The 21,567-nt window shown below is 36.1% G+C and overlaps 1 protein-coding gene across 1 annotated transcript in view; it reads right to left on the reverse strand.

Annotated features, from left to right (window-relative positions):
* Nucleotides 1-502: 502 nt before the first annotated feature.
* The window catches only part of LOC124172007, a 360,175-nt gene continuing 339,110 nt past the window's right edge, over nt 503-21,567 (reverse strand). The window contains exons 4-10 of the mRNA XM_046551405.1: nt 13,274-13,393; nt 11,283-11,411; nt 9,416-9,547; nt 6,891-6,963; nt 3,501-3,730; nt 3,132-3,336; nt 503-3,039 (exon numbers count right to left, since the gene is read on the reverse strand). Of these exons, the coding sequence (XP_046407361.1) occupies nt 2,855-3,039; nt 3,132-3,336; nt 3,501-3,730; nt 6,891-6,963; nt 9,416-9,547; nt 11,283-11,411; nt 13,274-13,393 (1,074 nt within the window). The 3' untranslated portion in view covers nt 503-2,854. The remainder of the gene's footprint in view (nt 3,040-3,131; nt 3,337-3,500; nt 3,731-6,890; nt 6,964-9,415; nt 9,548-11,282; nt 11,412-13,273; nt 13,394-21,567) is intronic.

The following is a 21,567-nucleotide window of genomic DNA, read 5'->3' on the forward strand; positions in this document are numbered from 1 at the left end:
TGCACGGTATCTATAATGGTTGGTTGGATAGATTAAAAAATAGGTACAGTCTTGTATACAAGACGGTAAATGGTGAAAGCAAAGATGTTAACATAGAGACAGCAGCTCAGTGGAAATAATCTGAATATATTAGACTTTTGGAAGTTACGACCCAAAAGATGTTTTCAATGCAGACAAAATAGGATTATTTTTTAATTTTTGCTGCCAGCAAAAAAACTGTGCTTCAGAGGGGAAGAATGTTATGGAATAATGCTTTGAACAATTACAAAATTAACATTTCCAAAGCCAGTATGTGAATAAAAGTGAAAATTCTCCATTTCCCACTATTTGCACTTTCCCGCAATTCACACTTTTTTTCTTGGGTCTCTAGAAAAGTGTAAATAAGGGGTTTTACTGTATTTACAGAAATTACAAAGTTATACACAGGAAAGCAATTCAAATAATTTTATAAGATCATCATCAAATTCAGATTTAAAAGGTAAGTGTATAAAATATCTAGGTGTTCAGAGGAGTTTTTATTTATTATAACATATTATGGTATCACATTGTTACTTTATTTAATGCGCATTTTTTAACTTGAGGAAAAAGAATGACAAAAATCAAAGTCAAAACACTAGAAGCTACAATCAGTTATTGTTCTATAAGTAATCACGTTTTTGGTGTAGTTAGGTGGCTGGTAAGGAAAATAGCAAGGGGTCGAATTTCTCGTACGGATGTTTAGAATTCAGAAATTTTTGTAAACTTAAAAGTTATTAAGGTCAATAAATCAGGGGATTTAACCTTATTATCTTACCTTATCATTAATGAAGAGCATTCCAATATGCCTTCTACGAATTGAAAGTGTACAAATGCAAATAATGTTCAGAAATATTGAGTCCTGTGGCATTTTCTTAAGATTTATGGTCAAGTAATTTAAGAAATTTCATGCTCTCACTTTCCAAAGCATGGATGTGGGTATCATAATATGGGTTCTAAATAACCGTACCATGGAAGGAGGACACCGTACCATATTCCAAAACGTATGTTACCAAGGTAGCATAGAGAAGTGATCAACAATTCAAACTTCTTTAATCTGCACATTCCCTTAATTAACCCCAACATTTTGTATGCTTTAATTGTAATTCATGATATTTATGAGTTCTTATGTGCTCACCTTCAACTTCCTTTCTCAGTTGAAGTCCAAGCGATAGATGAATGTAGCCAGGGTGTTCAGAGTTATCACTTCTTTTTCAATATAGCAGTCTGCTTTTTTCATTGGCAGTGACATATGCATGATACACTTTCTTTTACTTCAATCTGGTTCCTTTAAGTATGGCTTTTTAACTTTCCTATTAGTACATCTGTGGCCACTGCTGGGGCAAGGTGCCTCGGGATGCTATTGGCAACCATGAATGCTTCATGAATCACACCCATGTGGATCAATGGCAGGGAAGGATATATCGATCGGGAGAGAGTAAGTTTTGTCCTGATCAGGCATTAATATCATTTTTGTGATTGATTGCAAGGGTTCTTGAAAAGTAACTCATCAGCGGTACCTAATATCAGTCCTTTCTTTCAGTTATCATCACCGATCAAATATACACTGACCAAGTGTGGCACAAGGGCAATTTGGTAGAACCTGGTGAGTGACTATATTTACAAGTGTCTATAGTTTTCATACAAATGTTGGGTAACGTAGTTTGTAGCAGCTTAAGTTGAGAGTGAGCAGTGTCATTCCTTGCATTATCATTAGCTGGTATTAACTGTAAGTGAAACCTTTGGATATGTAGAGCCTTGATTCACATACAATGTCAAAATGGTGATGAGAGTATCAGTTTTCTAAAATAATGTAGTGTGAGTAATGTAAGAACACTCATAAACAAAATGTAAAATGCAAGTATTATTTTCTTAAGTATTGGTCCCTTTGTGTTCAACCTGGAAGTATTTCATATGGCTTTAAGTAAGAATTCTAGTCATTCTACAGTGCGGTTGGTTGCTGTGATGAATGGAAACAGCTTTCTTGTATTACTTGTAGGGCCCTCAACAAGCAGCAGTGGGGAGACTATTGGTGAGGTATTCCACTGAGAAACTATTTCCTCGCACATTATGTTTAAGTATGCAACAAATGACTATGTATCAATTCAATTTTCAGAGGACGACTGCCTCATTAAAGCCCTCATTATGGAGGTGTGGCAGCGACCACCACTACTCGACATTTGCCTTCCTCTCAAGGAGAGGACTCCGGAGAGGAAGGCAATGTTGTGGAGGGAGGTACACTTGGCCTTAGATGGTATGCATTGACAAACTTTCCCGAGTGTTTCTCTAGTTATTACTCTGCCAGCTTCAGTTAAAGTTCTATACATAACCAATCATTGCACGAAATATCCCGGAGGCAGAGCTCCCCTCGAAATTCAAAAGCCTGAGGGACAAGTATGTCAGGGAGAAGAATGTGCACCCACCCAGTGGATCAGAGGCAGTGAAGAGGAAGAAGTGGGTGCACTTCGACTCTCTGACATACCTTAACAGTTGTATAAAATACAAAAAGTAAGTGTCGTCTGTCCTTGGGTTTTTCATATGAGCTTCACGAATAATTACCTGAACATTTTATTGAGATGACTGATGATGTGCTTTAATTAATATCTGTTCTTATAGGACATCATGCAGCCTGAATGAGGGGAATGGAGCACGTTTCACTCCAACTGTTGGCTCGGGAGCAGTTCCTTTACCATCCCTAACCTCCAAGTCTTGTAAGTCTTGCCGCCATGGTCTTCTTTTGTTACTTTTCTTCCTACAATTTGCTCCTTAGAAATGTTGGAAGGCATGGTGGTATCACTTCATGCAAAAAAGCCACAGAAAACTCCGGGCGTTTCCGAGGTTAATATGTATCAAGGTTTGATTCATCAAGGATTTCAAAAATTGCCATGTCTTCATTCTGAGATGCTGCCACTGCTGCCTTGGAGCGCCCTCTCACCCTTGACAGGCGGAACCATTCCCCTATACTCCTCTTCACCACCACCATGTCTAATGGTACGCCGTTAACATTCTTCTGCTTCACAGCATCTGAAGGAGATATTAGAAATGTTGAGCAGATTATAATTAAAAATATGCAGTACACCCCAAGCGTCTCAACAGATGACAATGGCATTACATACCAAATATTAGGTCAATGATGTGAGGATACTCAGCCTCAAAAGGTATTTTTTGTGATGCTCGCCCTGTCATGCAAAATAAACGACTTAGGTCATTGCACATAATTGTGGCACACACAACGTTTACAGTTTTGTTTAGGGAAGTTGTAAATGTTTTCCCTGTACTTTGGAAGAGGGCATTGGAGCATCTGCTCTGCAAGTATTTCACCTGAAAGGAATAATTAACTTCATTAATGGTTCATACGATGTTACAGGTTATCATCAAGTCTCCCATGAAAAATGCCATGGACAGTAAATTCAGAGGAATATTGATGTAATGGTGATTGCAAAGAAATAATAGGTATTATGTGAATAATTAATAAAAACACACACCATAAATGCTCTGTACTTTGAATTGGAGCGAACTGTCTCCTGAAACTCAGTCAAATCCTCCAACTTCTTCAAGGGAAGGTCATGGAGAACCTGCACTTCCTCCTCATGTTCTTCCCCTGCAGGCAAACTATCCATTTTTAGTGACAGCGCCTGAATACTTTCTTTTATCTCCTTCAGCTCAGTCATTATCCTGGCTTCAAATATTTGGAAGTTGTAGTCATCACCCCCAACTGAAAGCAAGAGAAAGTAAATATGAAAGCAATAATTCAAGGGACAGTGAAGAGCTTCATTCATTTAGTAGGACCATTTCTGGACCACAAAGACATGCAAAGTGAGTAAATGGCTGTGACTTTAGCACTTTCACATTCATGAGGCATTACTTGCTTAGATTTTCCTGCATCACTTCTTGCATCACTACCCATGTCCTCAGAAAAACTTTGCAAGGTAGAGGAAAACTGTGTGTGTGTGTGTGTGTAAGGAAGTGTATGTAATGAAAATTGGTACATGGAAATGGGACATGTATTGGGAATGGCTGACTTCTGATACAGCAACTGTGAATCTATTCCTTTTTTGTCGATACCACTCCCCCATTTGGGGCACCCCACTGCTAGGTGTTGAGGGTGTTGGAGCTTCTATTGGGCTAACCCAAGGGTTTTTGGAAATTTGCATCTCTGGTAGCATATTTCCTTTTCCTGCCTTCTGGTTCAGCCCAGAGTTCTTGGTGACGGATGGCTTAGGTAGCATACTCCTTTTTCCTGCATTCAACAAATTTCTCCTTGATTGTTGAACTTTGAGTTGCCTCATTTAAAACCTCAACATCTTCACTTTCAGTTTCAACAGGGTTAACATGCTGCCTTTTTAACCTTTTCCCTACTGTACACACACACATATATATATATATATATATACATACATATGGACATTTCCTGACCCGGGAGACGACGGCCGTATATTTACATGTGATTTTCCTGGCCAGGATAATGAAAGCCGTATGTATACGTTTCCTAGCTCCCCCCTTTTAGGATAGTCGGGGGTTTACGTTGTCTTTGTCTCAGGATCCAACCCTGCCGGGTTTAGGATTTACCCTCCGAATCCGGGAGCAGGTATAACCACACTTAGCGGTAAGGGACAGCAGTCATACAATTGTTTATCCAGTCAGTTTTTGAAATAAATATTTGTTCATTTTTCATAAAAATAAATCAAGAACTGAATTATTTGTCTTTTGAGCAGCTTTTACAATTTTTAAACGAATTTCTACGATAAATATTAACTTGTATCTCGAGTTATGTATAGACATCAACATGGAAATTGCTGCTGCATTAAATGCATTTATAATGACCTTTGAACTTCGTTTTAAATTTGACAATGCTCTGAAAAAAATGTGAAATTCAATTCTAAGTCTGCAATTTAAGTACAAGCAACAATTATCCATTTGCTAATTACATATAAGCTATCCATAAGCTGACCGCAAACCGATGCTGCAGGTCTGGTCGTAAACTCAGAAAGGAGGGAGCACAACTACTCTCGGAGTCCGAGAAAATGCTGAGTCCCAGCGTAAAGGGGTCGAAAAAGGTTCAGCAAGACCCTTCTTAATGAATGTCTTCCAAAAATGCTCTGTACCACGAGAGGGAAGTCTCTCTTGGGGCTCAGTACAGCAGTCATGCTAAGACGAAAACTCCACCATCTCGAAAGGGTTTAAGTGCAATTTTGCTTTTCAATCCTATTGATCAGTTTTATTGTCATTTTTGATCTAAAGGGCTAATTAAAACTTCACAAAAATTATCCTCAAGTAATTATTACAAAACTAAAAAATGGGCTAAATTGCAAATTTATACATTTTTAATGATCTTGTGCAATCAGTAATAACAGTTAAAAACCATAAATATGCATATATTAATAAAAACCTATGCTATTTGTAAACTTTTTTGCTATAACGTTAAAAGATATTTATTTTATTTTTTTTACAATGAAAAAATTTTTTTTTTTCATTTTAGTCATTTTTTTAGGTGCTTTGCAGGATCCGAAGATGGCGTCTGATTTTAATAATCCTTTTTGTTTTCTTGTGCAAACGTATTGCAATTTTTCCGCGCTATAGCGGCACGAAATTTGTAACTTGAGTTTTTTCGCACCACTCTACTGGTCACCCGCTGTCATTACTCTGCAGAACTACAACTGCTGCACACAAGGTATTTAAATCGAGTTAAGCCTATTTTCAGCCAAAAAGATTTTTTTTCTAATCACACTTTATCCATATCTGTTAGGCCTATTTAAGCACAGTAGCCAAGAGCACAAAACAGTGAATTGATTGGGGTGTCTATCAAAGCAAAATTTTACCATCATTTCTAAACTGAAAAAAAAAACACTCGATCTCAAATCAACAAGTTCCATGTTCATTTTTTCTTATGATGCCACAACTGACATGGTACATAACTGGAATCTCATGCTTATTATTCTTAACAAGTTATTTAATTAGTTTTTTTACTATGATCCAGTAGTAAAGACAAAATTGTTACCCAAAGTACACTGGAATTCCCATATGAATACAATGAAATAAATCATCATTACACCCACAAGCAAACCGTAACTAAGGATATTTTTCAGAAACACATTTTCAAAGATCCACTACAAGAAATAATGGAATTGAGAATTGCTTAAGCATCATGGGACGATAGTCTGAAACTGGCAGAACAAGACTGCATATATTGCTGAATGTGAAGCATGTTGAAAATTTTACTAGACATTTGCCGACCTCATTACATTCTCAAGCAGAACTATAAATCATAAACTTAAGATGTATAGATGGATGACGAATATAAGTGCTACATCCTTCACAAGGGGGCTGTCCAAAAACCGGGTCTCACAATTCAATCAAATTTTCTTGTGTTATACATAGTCCATTGGGAGCTGTCCTTGAATCAGACCCCATATGGGGTTATATAACATAGTAGTTTAAACTGAAATGCATTTAAACATTTACATGTCAAATATATTCATGTACAAGAGCCACTCTGCAAAGGGTGAGCATCAGTCCAGTGGTTAAAGCGCCCAGTGGTCATGCCGAGGACTCTGGGTTGAGCCACATTTAAAAATAAAATTTTCAGTAGACGTAATGGAAATATTGACAAAAAACAAGCTTTTGTAAAATAAGAGTGTAGAAAGAAAGTATGAAAGAAACCTAATTCAATATTACATTGAATATGAGATCCACTTTTTGGACACCATCTAGTAGGAATTAGTTAAAATCTTTTCTCTGAAGAGTCATTTTCAAAGCACTGAAGAGTAAAATTCTTGTAAAAGCACTTTAAAGCTCTAAGTATTCTTGTAAAGCACTTTCTTGTAAAATCTCCAGCTATATACAAAAACAAATGAAGTGACAACGCCAACACTCACCCATAGCCTCCATGATAGACTCCATGGCCATTGTTCGATTATGAATCACCCCTCCATTCTCCATAATAGTAGGCTGAAAGCAACCAGATTTCAGATTTACAAATGACATCTTTAAAAAAATGAAACAAAAATTTTCCTTTCTTGTAAAATCTCCTGCTAAATACAAAAAAAATGAAGTGACAACACCAACACTTATCCTATACACTCTCCAATAATACACTGTCCTAAATACTAAAATATACACTCCTTTCTGGGGAAAAAGTGTGGGCCAGGAGAATAAACAAAAGGCAAGGTACAAATATTGTGGGGCAACCGGTCTTCTTCAGAGTTAGTTCTTCTATTCTTGCTTATATAGTGGTTTTATTCGTGAATCTTCATAAATCGGGGAATTCATGTGGGAACAGTTTTACTTATTGGCTCTTCGTCATGGATGGGGATGACCTCCTTGGCTGGCTCCTGCAGCGTCTTCATTCACCATGGGCTGAGAGAATATTTAATTCAAGGCGTCGTGGGTTGACCTTATTCCTCTTGGCACGGGAAATCTACCATTGTATTCTCCTGGTTCCTCATCTTCGCCACTCTTCACCTCACAGTCTAACCTCCATGATTCTCTTCTCTTTCTACCTCTTCTCCACCTGACATGCAAGACACTATCAGTTGTCGGGCATGACCTTTGGCTGCAACATGAAGCCATGGTGGATATGTCTCCCCAAGCTGAAATTTGCCCATATTTTATTAACAAGAGCGCGTTATTTTCTGAGGTTGGGGCAGCTGGGGGAAACTTAGGAAGCCGGTTTTCATAGAATCCTTACCACGGTGAGGGGAGATTGCCTAAACATGTTCTCCTTTTGTAGAGAAAAGGGGTACAGATTCTGTCACCCTACATTCGATGCTCACAGGTATTGTTTGGAGGGAGGGCATTGGGAAAAATGTGGACCTTCAACCGATCGCGTACCCATCACAGAAAAAGCACAAAATTGGGAAAGCAGGGAATCATGGGGGGAGGGGGAAACACTCAACACTCCATTCAATCATCACTCTACACCCTCACACATCTTTACACACGATATAGAAGCAGTTCTCATTACCTTGTGAATGGTGATTTAAAGTTACCAAAGAAAAATTTTAAGCGGCTATGGTTGCAATAAGTTGTGCCCATTTTTGAAAATATTGATAAAGATCTCACAATTTGGGCTCAAGTGCCCATGTTTGTAGTACTTAAAATTCAAAATTTCCCACAAACATCACTTTCATCCATTAATTTAACCCCTTAATCCCCAGCATTGCATAAACGCAATTTTATTGAATCGTAATTATTGGAAAAAACCTTTCCGCAGGATAATTTTTTCTCAGGTTTTCTGAATTTCTGAAATGTCTTTCTTTTTTATTCAGTTACTTTTGTAAAAATTTAAACTAAAATAATAATTTTAATCTTCAGAATTTGCCCATTTCGAAGCATTGAAATACCACAAATTGTAAATGATATTTTACAAATATTTACAGAGTAATGCCACTAAAAGTAATTTTTCCTCTACGTTCTAAGTTTCTTTATTGATCATGTTTATTTTTGTCACGAACTTTTCCCATTCCTGGTAGAAATATGGTTGTTCCAAATAGTGTTGCGTTCACACAACAATGAGAATTCTCTGGTAGAGCAGGGGGCTTTTCTAAAAGCATAACAAAACTTGTCAGTATGGCTTTTTATCAACAATGTAGTCTTTCGGAGGCAGGTCAGCTGCATTTTTTGGCACACACAGGTTGTGAGTTTAAGAAGTAAAGCGTGAATAGCATTTTGAATTCCAAGTTGGCCATCTGTATGAATTTCACATCAAACACTCTGGTACTTCTTAGAGTCTAACTGTTACAAGCACACATGGAACCGATACAGGGCAATGTCATTCCCATGTCATTGAGTGGAAGTATTTCTTTGTGGACATTGAATTCAGCTTAAGATGCATTCTGTTTCAGAGACGGTAGAATGAGAGGGTGAGAAACGTATTAGTTGAAGCAGGATTGTGATGGAAGGTGGAGTGTTCCTCTAGTCGCTCTCTGGAATTTTCTCCGTGCAATCCTGAGTTACCTCTCTTTTTCTATCGCTTAGGTGTTGTAAGGCTAATAGCTTCAATTTTAGCTAGATCTAGCTTCAGTAGGGTCCATATCAGTTAAATATTCCTCTGAAATGCATCTGTAACTCTCATCCGGTAGTTATATCAATAATACTGCAGTAGTTTATGCTCAGCCTTTAGCAAAACAATTCATCCAGGTGTTTCATTCAAATTAAAATAAGAAGAAGAAAATTTTACCTGTTATTTCTACGTCTCGTATACTTTAGAAGAAGCATCAAGGAGGTAAGTGAAGAATATAAATTAACAGGATAGGCGATGTATGATATTTTCTAAACTTTGGAACCACAATGGGGATTAATTAGGTCAAAAGAAACCGTATAATACAAAGTAACCAAAGGTAAAAGCCATACATGCAATTTGGGGAATAATGGGTTAATTGAATGTGGATTTCATGCATACCTCAGTGGCATCAGTCTCCTTGGGAGATAGTTCTTTCTTGGCTAAAACCTGCATAGAGTCAAGGTCTATCTCCATGGCTCCAGTACCTTTAGCATCCACCTCTTCACTTTGGGATGATGTTGACGCCTCTGCCTGCACATGAGTTCACAATCAGCATCATTAAAAACAGGGAGATGGAAACATAGAATGAGCTTGGTGAGTTTGCCAAAAAATAATGATTCTCATATACACAATTGATAAAAATCTATACACCACCCCAAAACATTCACTTGTTTATATTCACAGTTACAGCTTGTGTGTCACATTTATATGCACTAAATTGTACAATAACTATAATGTATCACAGTGCTCAAAAAGGGAAATAACTCCTGCTATCAAGAAAATGCAGGATTAGTATCAAGTAAGAAAAAAACTACTACATAATGTGCGAATGATTATTTGTCTAATGCTTGAATGAGTGACTGAGATTTGAGTTTAATTATTTAAATTTCTTGAAATATTGTTGCCCTAATAATTCTTTACTTTGACCTATCTTCCACACATGCTAAAAGCGTTTCTATTCTGTGGATTCTATCTGCTAGATGCTTTATATCATGATAAAAATTCTTATTAATCTTTCAAAATATAGATATAAAATTCAATTCTGGGCAAATCACTTACAAGAGCACGGAAAATATACAAAGCATGCTGTGTTGAGAGATACATGAGATGTGTTTACTCACTTGCCAAGAGTGCATCATATTGTTAGCTCATCCTACTGCAATGCCTGGACCTATTACCAACCTTTTAATCCCATGGTAGCCTTTACAAATTCTTCTGAGTTTTGAAAGTGATAATCATAGTCCCTGCTTTTTTTAAGCATTACCCTACCATTCTTTCCTCTACCAAGATTACTACGATGATCCGAGGGGTTGTAATTCCATGCGTCGGTATAGCACAGTTTTTTATTCTGTAGTGAGCCAGGCAATAAATAGCTAAGGAGTATAAAGGAGCAACTCATAGCTTGCAAATAATAATGCAGAGTTTTACTCATTCCACTGTCTATCTAACCTTAAGTCCAGAGGGTAAGTTACCTCCCTCTTTACATACAAGAAGTAAGCCCAAAACGATTGTTGGCATGCTATTATCACAACATTTTTTTAAGGGTGCTTCATAGGTAGAAACTGTATTCAATGTGTATTACTTTAAGCAAACGAATTTAACATTTAAGGTAAAAATCTGAACATGTATAAAAATTTTAAGGTTTACCAATGCATGTGACTCTACAGTTTATTCAACCAGCTCCACACTAACTGATCTCTGTAAAAATTTATGCACATTCCACAAAATTTCAGTTCTCCTTATTTGGGTGTAAAACTTGATAATGCAGTCTCCTTGGAGGAACATATTCAGAAGATCCGCAGAAAAATGACATCTACTTGTTTTTTTATTCTCTCAGATAAATTTTAGTTACTGATGCATTAATGCCATTTTATTATGGTGAATTCTACCTGAATATGATGTTTAGTATCCTCATCTGGGGCCGTAGACCCAATAATAAAATAATCTGCAAAATTCAAAAGAGGCTACTGCAACTCTCAGGTAAAATTTCTCCTGCAGCTCTTACGTACTCTCTCTCCATCCACAGCCAGTCACCCTCTACTTTAAAAGTTAACTATATTATATCAACCCTCTGTGTTCATGTATACTGCAATTGTTTGTGCAAAAAACTATATATGTACATAATTATGACAAATTTCTTCATAAAAAATTCATTCATTTCTTCATTAGTACTGTTTTTGCACCTTATATACTCTTTAACATGTCTTATGTTTGTCCAAAGAAATCACTGGACCAATTAAAATATTATTATTATTATTATTATTACCTGATCAGAGGCTTGGAACATGAGGTCATTTGTGGCCCCATTAGTGCTTGCATTGAGTGCACATCTTCCTACATCATCACTGAACTGATCTGCTTTTACAGAAGGAGACCCACATGTTCCCATGCCACTCTGAGGAAAAAGGGATTTAACACTTCATAAAGGTTTTCACCGATTGCTATTAGAAACAAAAAGATCACAACCTATACATTAAATGTATGGCATATGCATTACTGGAAAATTCCCTGATTAGCTATTCTGACCTAAGAGAGGAAGGCAGGATAAATTTATTGACTAACAAAATATGGTCCATTAAGTTAATCTGCCTTTTCAATTAGCCATAGGAAAACCTTCCTAAAAAGGAACAACAAATTTATCAGCAATAATTTGAGACATCATGGTCTCATGACATCATTATTGACAACCAAGAATCATTATCTACATGTGCAGATGTAGTACAAAAAAGTTGATTTAATCCATAATAGGTAATCATTATATTTTATTTCAATCAAAGTTGAATATATAACAGGTGCCATTAAAATCAGCTCACAGAAAGAAATTGATGCCTCTCAACAATCACCCTGGTTTGCCAACATCTAATACCCTTTCAAAATATGGTGAAAAACAAATCCTGAGTCCGCCACATAATTTACTCCATACAGTTCTCACCACATCCACATCTGCTACAGTTAGAATATGCCCTCTTTTTTTGGGAACAATTCATGTTTGGTAGATTTGACTAGAAACTGCATCACCTAATTACATGGCAATACAGCCAGCCAGAACCAACACAAAAGGATTTATCATTCACCATGAAAGGTGTTTCTCATTTGGAAGGATTTCACCAGGGAATCATGTATCAAATCATTAGGGGTAGCCAGCCACACTATGATCAGTGATCTGTTGATCATGATATCACAATAACTCAGGGTGAGAGTACACAGTGCTACAACAGGTAGCATGAATATCACCTGTTTTCCTTCCATATTGTTTGAACAATATCGAAGGAGGAGAATTTCAACTTGTCTCTTCATGAATGCAAGGCTTGGATGTTGACAGCAGCAGAGAACTGTAGACTAGAAGCATTTGAAACATGGTGCAGCCGAAGAATGATGAAGATAAAATGCATCGACCATGTAAGTAACAAGGACGTGCTCAGAAGAGAGGCAGAAAAGAGAATTCTTCTGAAAACCCTTAGCAGAAGGCAGAACTACTTAGTTGACCACACAATGAGACATGATGGCCTGATAAAAACAGTCGTTGAAGGACCGGTGGAAGAATAGTAAAGGTTACAAAATATGTAAAAGAGAAGAAATACGTCACAATGAAAAGATTAGCAGACAGGAGAGTTGCCTCTAAGATATCTTAGGACTTATGAAGATGATCCGTCCTTCTATTCTGTGGTGATTGGAAGAGAGCATGGTGTTTCTATGCCGACAAAAATGGGAAATTCCATGACGACAGTCCTCAATTGCTCAGTGATCAAAGGTGAGTGATCAGAGTAGCTCCAGCCCTCATTCTGTTGAGAACAATGAAACATTCATTTTGAATTAGAGCTATGCATCTCTACATTAGTTAAAAGAAACCTTTTGGGCCCATGGGCCTAAATTTTTGGGACTTTGATTCCCTTAATCTCCCTTGAAAAAGAAACCAGAATCGGTCGGGAACCATTAAGGCCACCCAAAAATTTACAAAGGCAACATAGCGCAGAAGCTTTTCTTTAACTAACATGGCTAACTGTGAAAGTTCTAATGAAGGCACATCTCAAGTTTACTTATTCACATTTGACGAAGTTAGGGAAAGGTGATGCTTTTCCAGCAATTGATACAGAAATATTACACGGAGGAAATATTCCTGTGAGCATATTCCTACTCCATATTTGATAAAGGAAGGAAAAAGGTATTGTTATTATGGTAAATGATATTGGAATAATACATGGAGGACTGAATTTGTGAAGTAGCAAAAATGTGCTAAAAAAGCAAACGTGAACTTACCAAGTCGTCAGTTTCCAATGGGTCTAAAGCATTACTTGGAATTCCAGCTGGATCTGGTGTGTTCATCTCAGGATAATTACCTTCACTGAGAGGGTCTTTGTTCTCGTCTTTCACAGTTACCTAGAAGATAATGCTGGGTGCCAATCAATGGGGGCAAAATAAAAATGTGAATAATTATAAATAATAACAATAAAACCTCCTCTTTCACCTGAGACCACTCAAGCTGGTTGAAATCAGTTTGCACAAGACTTTAGTGGCAACCAAAAACGAAATGGCAGACATGACCAGTTCACTCGGCACACCTTGGTGTAGAATGCATCTCAATGTGCTACCCACAGTAAAAGAGGGTAAATTCTTTACCTTCCAACTCAGACATTTTGCCATCCTATAGAACCTTCATTTATATTGCCATTTATAATTAATTATATGTTATAATTAAAATGTCCGCAGCATAACAATAGGGACAAAGGGATTAGTGTTTTCTCATTATTTGCAAAGCAGTGAAGTAAAACCCTCATTATCAGTGAATCCATTTCGAAACCGAATTTCAAGAAGTATATAATCACATTGTCTCCTTAATAGCTTACTAGCTGATACAAATACATAAATTGATTTAGAAAATTAGATCCACAGAAAAATATATCGGTAAATTCATACACCAAATAAATTTATTGATCCAAATTATAAAATTGATGTTATTTTCCAAGCAGCCTACTTTTCCTCTTATATCTTTTTTAATAGGGTGCTGTCCTGTTTTTTCACCTCATGGCATCTGGTCTCCCTAGTCACACAAGCAAGGGTGACTGCCCGTACAAATTCATTCAGTTACACAGGGCAAAAGCAATTTCGTCATGCAACCTAGTAAATACCTACAAATTAAGATCATATAACCAGGGTTTCACTTTGGATGAGGATAAAACTTACCAACATATTAGCTCTGGATTGATGGGGGTCTGGCACAGGAATGTATATTTCAGTCCTTTGGACTGAGCAAGTGAGATGTGAGGTGCTTTCTATCTCATCTTGAATACAGTCTTTTGTGTCAGCAGAAGACCCCCACTCATCATCAGCTACCTGATCTCCTTGGATACTCTATGGAGAAAATAACAGTGATAAACTCACCTCCTACAATGACAACAAATGAAGCATACTCCTTATATCGATAAAATAGGATTTTTAATGTGATATCCAAGCATTTATATAAAGATTGACATGTGTCTCTTAATCAATAACTCAAAAGCTAAATAGCTGCTGAAACCAAATTACGCAGGAAGATACTTGGTATTGAGTTCACATAGTGGCCGTATTACAGCATCATTGGGGCAACAGAAGCAGAACATAAATGTTTTCAACGATGTTGTCCTCAAATGTGAACCCTTCATGAAGTATATATTTTTGATTCAATTTTATTCTAATTGACATCTTGTTTATATGTACCTACTCAAATATGAACTCTGGGATAGAATAGGTATATCTCATACGTTGGCCACTTTCTGAGGAGGAAAAGTATGAAATTAGCAGCCTGATCCTGGATGGGAGAGTTTTAGAAAAGCGTTAAAGAGAAGGAAAAAATATTCGAAGTCAAAAAACATCATAGAAGAGAAGGAAGTAAGAGATATTTTGGACCAATTTTAACGGGTAAGAGAGCTATGCCTGAACAGTCTGTGCACGAAATAGTGAACGGCTTAACAAATATGATACACACGAATCTAAGAAATTCTGACAGCTACTCATCAATAGTCTGGTGGATGAAATGTTAATAATTTAGAACATTTCTTCAAATTTTCAAATCACATAACTCAGAAAAGTAAATAAGTTAGAATACTATTTGAGCTCTAGATTTATGTAAAAAAGTTCTTTGCCTAGGAATTCTTCATTTATTTGAAAGTAAAACTAAAAATTATAAAACATCAAATTCATTCCATTCAATGCTCAAAAGATAATTTCTGACTAAATATTAAAAATCCATTTTAAGAAATTTACTTAGAAAGTGGAATACCAATCCATTCTCTGTACAAAGAAACACTTAAAAAAACCTTTCCTGCAAAGGTAAACACCCAACAAAATTACTTATCTAAAAAAATATATAGGTTAAAAAAAAACAGACCTCAAAATGCATCATAATTATCAAAATACCCAGTATCACTTTTACACAAAAAAACTTCCCTGAACAACCCCTAAAAATGCAAGATATGATATGGCACGCCACGATTGCGAAGACTGTAACATAAATTTATCATCTCAATTAATAAAATATGGTATTTCACCACCTAAGCCATCTTTAAAATCAAATAAACAGGGAACATCACATTCAGTGCATATCTTAGCCGGTATCCATTAAAAAGAACCTAGCAATTTCATAACACCGAAATTTGAAACACAGATTGCAAATTTTAACTAACAGATTATACAAAGAAACATTACTTTTACTGAAAAACATAAGTTGTAAAAACGGAAGTGACATAAAATTCACTAATTCTTGGTTAACTTTGTGGTATTCCATTATTTCCTGGATATAGACAGTTACTTATACCACTTATTTTATAAGAGCACGACCCGGGTTTCAATGAGTAATCATCATCATCAGGCGCTAATTATAATTATTAAATTATAATTAGCGCTTGATAATGATGATTACTCATTGAAACCCGGGTCACGCTCTTATAAAATAAGTGGTATAAGTAACTGTCTATATCCAGAAAAAGGAAGTGACATACATTCTTCTAGCAAATATAACATACTCATATTAATAAAAATTCATGCAAAAATGAAAATGTAAATATAATCTTGTAACAATGTAACTAACATGCATACTAAACATATTGATACTTAAGAGATACATCACAACCATTTTCTCATAGTGTTTAATTTTATGTATATAGCTTAAAACGTTAGAAATGACATTTTTTGCAGCTATCATCTTCAAAGCTTAAACGTAATTTTAAATACTGGGCCTTTTATGCATGAAAACCCCAAGAATCCACATTTTGTGTGTGTGCAGTTGAGCCTATGATTGGACACTTAATAACAGCTCAATTTCAGTTCAAACTGACAATTACCAGGAAACGGCAGGAGATTTTTTGTTCATTTTTACATGCTTCGGTGAACCAAGTGAGTAAATATATTAAAAGGGATTGTTTCATAGCGTAATGGGTGCATCGCCTATAACGAGTTGCTCCACTATGTTAGCTATGATTGTTTTACAAACACATAATTAAATAAAACAACAAAACGTCTTTACTTACCACCACTGAAACATCAACTGCAAGGTAACAAGCACTTTTCATGGAGATTGAGAGAAATAGCTTGCGGAGAAACTGGGCGAGTTTCACTAATCCTTAAACCATGTACGACGGCCTTTAAAGTTCTCCAACATTATCAATTAACAAAAATAATGCTCTTTTTATTTTTAATCTCTCACCCAAGTACTTTTTGAAATAGAGTTGGATTTACCACCTTCAAAAAGTCATACAACAGCCTATTATACTTAAGTTGTGGCGTGAAGTGAATAATCAATCTAACTTTTGAGTTAATCCAATCAAATAACTGCTATAACTTGTTCAATCCACACATAATACTCTACCTGGATTTCTCATTGCTGTCGACACAAACCAAAGATTCTCACTTAACATTTTCCGAAACATACCATGTCTTTAAAAGATAATAAACGAAAGTACTCACCCTAAAGCAACTAATCCCAGAAAATTTTCTCAGCTGTACGTCCGATTCTAAACAAGTCCTTTTGAAAGCACTTAATTCCGTGAGCTTTTTCAAACATCGTGGACACAGGGTGGTGGGCAGGCCATCACCCACAGCAACCTAAGATAGCAATCAACACGCTATACATTGGAGAAGTGCGAAATGATGCTCATAACACGGAATAATGAAAGCAATATCAAAAGGATGAACCAAAAAAAAATGTAGGCAACGTGCCACTTACTACTAAACCGAGTAAACCATTTAGGGCATCCTTCACAGTTATTCTGCGAGCTACGTTGGAAGTGAATATGTTGTAATAATAATCATCATCCTTCATGCATAGTCTGCACAAGGTTTTCTCAGATTTCCTTTCTGATGAAGCGGTGAAAATCCCGGCGGTACTATTCATGTTTTAATTTCTATCACTCATTCAATCTTTAAATATGTTAAATCGTCGATGAAATCATCAACACATAACAGACTTCAGATCTCCAGATTGGTCACTGAAATTACATACATTTCGATGATACAACAATTATTTAGAATGCACACGGTGAAAGACAAGTTTAAATTTTTATATTAAATAACTTATAATCACCTCAACCAAAAAAATACACCACAGCAAAATATTACGGTTGACCTTGCAGTTCACAGTAACCAATGTTAATGTAAGATCAAGCAAGAAAGATTGGTTTGCTGTCGCTGAGTGTTAGTTTTCTTTTCTACTGCTAGAGGCTCAACTACATAGCAGGCCTTCAATCAACGCGCGTTCCGAAATTTACCGGCAGAAGTACTAACTGTTTGCTTTTAATTTAGCATAATGTCGCGTAGTAGGCCTACAATAGATAAATAAGGTATTTGCAACGATGAGTGATATTGTATTATTTTAAACATAAATATTGTAAAAAAATTTAATTCAACTTTCAAGATATTTTGGTAACGTTTTTCAGGACCGTAAATGAACTGTAACCGTGAGGAAGATGAAGGCGGGCTTAAATTCCGTTTCTGGCCTAAGTATTGAATAATATTCAACCATAAATTATTATACTACCATAAATTGAAAGAAGATTGACGAATCAAAATAAATGTCCCTTTATTTTGTCAAATGGAAAGAAAATAATCATCGAACGCGGATGTTTGCCCTGTTCTATAGGTGTGCTGTTTGCGGATAAAATGACAACTAGATATCTTCGATTCTATGTTGAGGCTTGATTGCATAGTCTTGCATTAACAAATAAGCGTGGCGGATCAGTGTTGTGTTCCTGGGATTAGCCGTAGCCTACGTAGGCTACGGATTAGCAATCGTCGTCATCGTGCATGTTTTCTTCGTGGGATTTACGATTGTGTTATAAATTGTTGAAAACATTCTCAGTCCATGCTATTGAGTCGCGATATGTCTCTCAGGCGATTGCTGTTTGTTGTTGGCGTTGTTGGTCCTTTCGTTGGGCATTATTAAGTACTTTAATTTTCAAACATCAACTTAGTTAATGTGCGTGTAGTTCCCTTGTGAGATTTTGTGATGTTTGTCACTGAGGAGATAATGTCTTCGACGATAGACCTGATTTAAATAGTGAATGAGATATTGAAGTGAAAACATGTGTCGCACCAGCGACTAGATATTCCAGATATTCACGGAATCCTTAGGAATTAATTGCAGACTTTGCAGGAAGAATTATGATTATTAATACAACATATTCACCTGGAATGTAGCATGCAATATAACTGTGAAGGATGCCATACGTGATTTAGTCGGCTTACATGGGAGTGGCGCATTAAATGCTATCAATTTTCTTTACATTGGTGCTTACTTCGTTTTGTTTTTTTCCAATATAATTACGACTTCTGTTGACGTGTAATTTGTTTATTAATATCTCAGATTGCTGTGGGAGATGGCCTGCCCACTACCATGTGCCCAATGTGTTTGAAGAAACTTACGGAATTCAATGTCTTCAAAAAGATTTGTTAAGAATCAGACGCAGTTCTTAGAAAAAGTTTGCAGAGTAATTGTTGCAGGGTGAGTACTTTTCCTTTTTTCTTATTTGATGACTGGCGTAGTATAGGTATGGCCGAGTTAAAGGTGACACTCTTCGGTTTTTGTCGACAATAGTAGGAATCTGAAGTATAAATTTTGCGGACGGAAATAGTTATGGTATAAAGTTGTGAGGATTAACACTGTTGTAATCGATTAATCTCTTGGTGACACAATTGGAGAAATATAATGTTGTAGAACTACCGGTGGCCATTAATGCGAATACTAACTAAAAAAGCACTTCGATTAACGGTCAAAAGATAATTTAGCATACATTTTGTTAATCTACAATAAAAGGGTACATGAAAGGCCCTCGTCCATGGTACACGGAAAAGTGCAATAAGTCCAACATCCCATAAACGGTTTTTCCGAATCGGTGAGCCCTTGGCAAGAAGCTAGCTATGTTGCAGTGGGTTTTTCAGCGGCAAAGGCTGAAGACATTTAGTCTTCTGGTAAAACTTAGTGTTTACTAGTCAATGATATTCAGGAAAGTATGGGATTCAAATTCACCATTTATCAACTTTAAAAAAATTCTTTTTCTGTGACCTCTCCTTTAGCTTTAACTATGACCTCATCAGGCTAAGATTATGTGTAACTAAAAACATCGAAGCGACATTTCGGAAATTGATTTTTTATTTTCAAGGCATCTTCGATGAATAGATGGTGAGTACAATGAAGGTGTAGCGATTTACTACGCTGAATAATACCTTTGTACGCTAAATAACACACTTGTGTCGTTTCTGTTATGAAGTGAATGTTCTTACATCGAAGTACAGATTCAACTGACTGAATCATTGTTGGCCGAGATCACTTGTTTATACAGTAACGGCGAACGCCGCGCTGGAAATTCCTGGAACGTTCCCGATTTTCTGTTCTGCGTTTTGTGGCGGATATTGTGCCACAATGGCAAGATTGGAAATGTATTAGAAATTAATTTTAGCGCGCAAAAATTACCCTAGAAAACATCTTCATGAAAAATGTAAAATAAGAAAAAATTAGGAATTTGGATGTGATATATCCTTTCTGTAGCTTTTCAGTTTATTTTTATATACTTTTTTTCAATATTTAAATATAATTTTAATATTAGCATCAATTTTGCTTAGTTAGATCACAAAATACATGGCTAAAATCATTCCTGATAGTGCCTTTTTTGAAATTGTTTGTGTTTGTAAAACTGTTTCTTTAAATAATCTTATAGATAAACACTCTTTTGTTTTAAAAAATGCATTATACAATTTTCTATGAATATTGTGATTAACAAGTTAAAATTATTAATTATATTGAAATACATTGTGGTTTAAGTTTAAACATGACCTTATTACAAATAAGTTACCTGTACCTTTATTGTTACCATTCTTGAGGAATACATTTTTTAAGTACTGACCCAGGTAAAAATATTTGTTCTGTAACTGAGCTGGAACAGGTCTGGAACAGGGGTGGAGCTAAAGGTCTGTAGCTGGTCTGGAACTGGGAAGAAATTGAAACATTGCTCCAGACCAGTTTGGTCTGCAACTGGTCTGGACAACGGGTGGGTAAACTGGTCTGGACCCAGGTCTGTACTGCTCTGGAACTGGTCTGTTCTCAGGGGGACTGTGGTCTGGAACTAATCTGTTCTAGTGACTAGTTGCTTTATACTACCTACTTAACCTGAGACTCAGGATAACTAAAAGATCAGTCAATCTCATTGATCTGACTGGTTCAGTTCAGCTAGTAAGGAAAAGGGAACAGCCTAAACAAATAAATCTGAGAAGCATACTGAAGGTATTTCCCAGCCAGCCAAATATGACAGAGATAAAGGCATACTGGATAGCAGTAATCTTCAATTGTTACAATAGCATTCTTACATAATCAATTTAATACATTGTAAAATTTGAAAAGCGACGATACATCTCTATGGATGTCTTCAGCAGTAAGGGGCAAGAAAGTTAAGTAATTCTTACTACAATCAAAAGCTCAGAGTTGATGTATCTCCAGAGTATACCAGTATGAGTGCAAATGGAATTCAGAATTTAACAAATGTCAACCCGATCGTAAGATATTCATTGTACTCACACATGGCAACTGCATTTCAGCTGTGAACTCCCATCTAAGTTCTAAGTTGATAAAACATGTTAGCATATGACTTTTGACAAACCATCAATAACATATCCCCTGCAACGGGAAATTTTGGATTCGTATGGAGGTGGATGATTTTCATGCAATAAAATAAATCCATACAGGCAATTTAACATTTATTGATGTACTCAAAACATTCTCTAATACTAGTAACACAGTTAACATGTATTGTAGTAGAGAAAACGTCTAGTGTCCATCGCCATCAATCCTGGAAAATGAGAATTGTAACATTTAATAACCAGCTAAGTAATAAGTACTTAAAGTAACTTAAAATTGTTCCACATATTCTCTAATATGGTTATTCAATTTCAAGAAAAACACTTCATGGACGAATGAATTTATAGTGAGACTAATTATACTTTTATGCCATGAAAAACTACTAACAATGTGGTTTCTAACGCGAGAACGCTAACTTGAAATATTTCAACTTAATCGATCTAAATGAATTGTA

Source organism: Ischnura elegans (assembly GCF_921293095.1).
Source record: "Ischnura elegans chromosome 13 unlocalized genomic scaffold, ioIscEleg1.1 SUPER_13_unloc_1, whole genome shotgun sequence".
Taxonomy (NCBI): domain Eukaryota; kingdom Metazoa; phylum Arthropoda; class Insecta; order Odonata; family Coenagrionidae; genus Ischnura; species Ischnura elegans.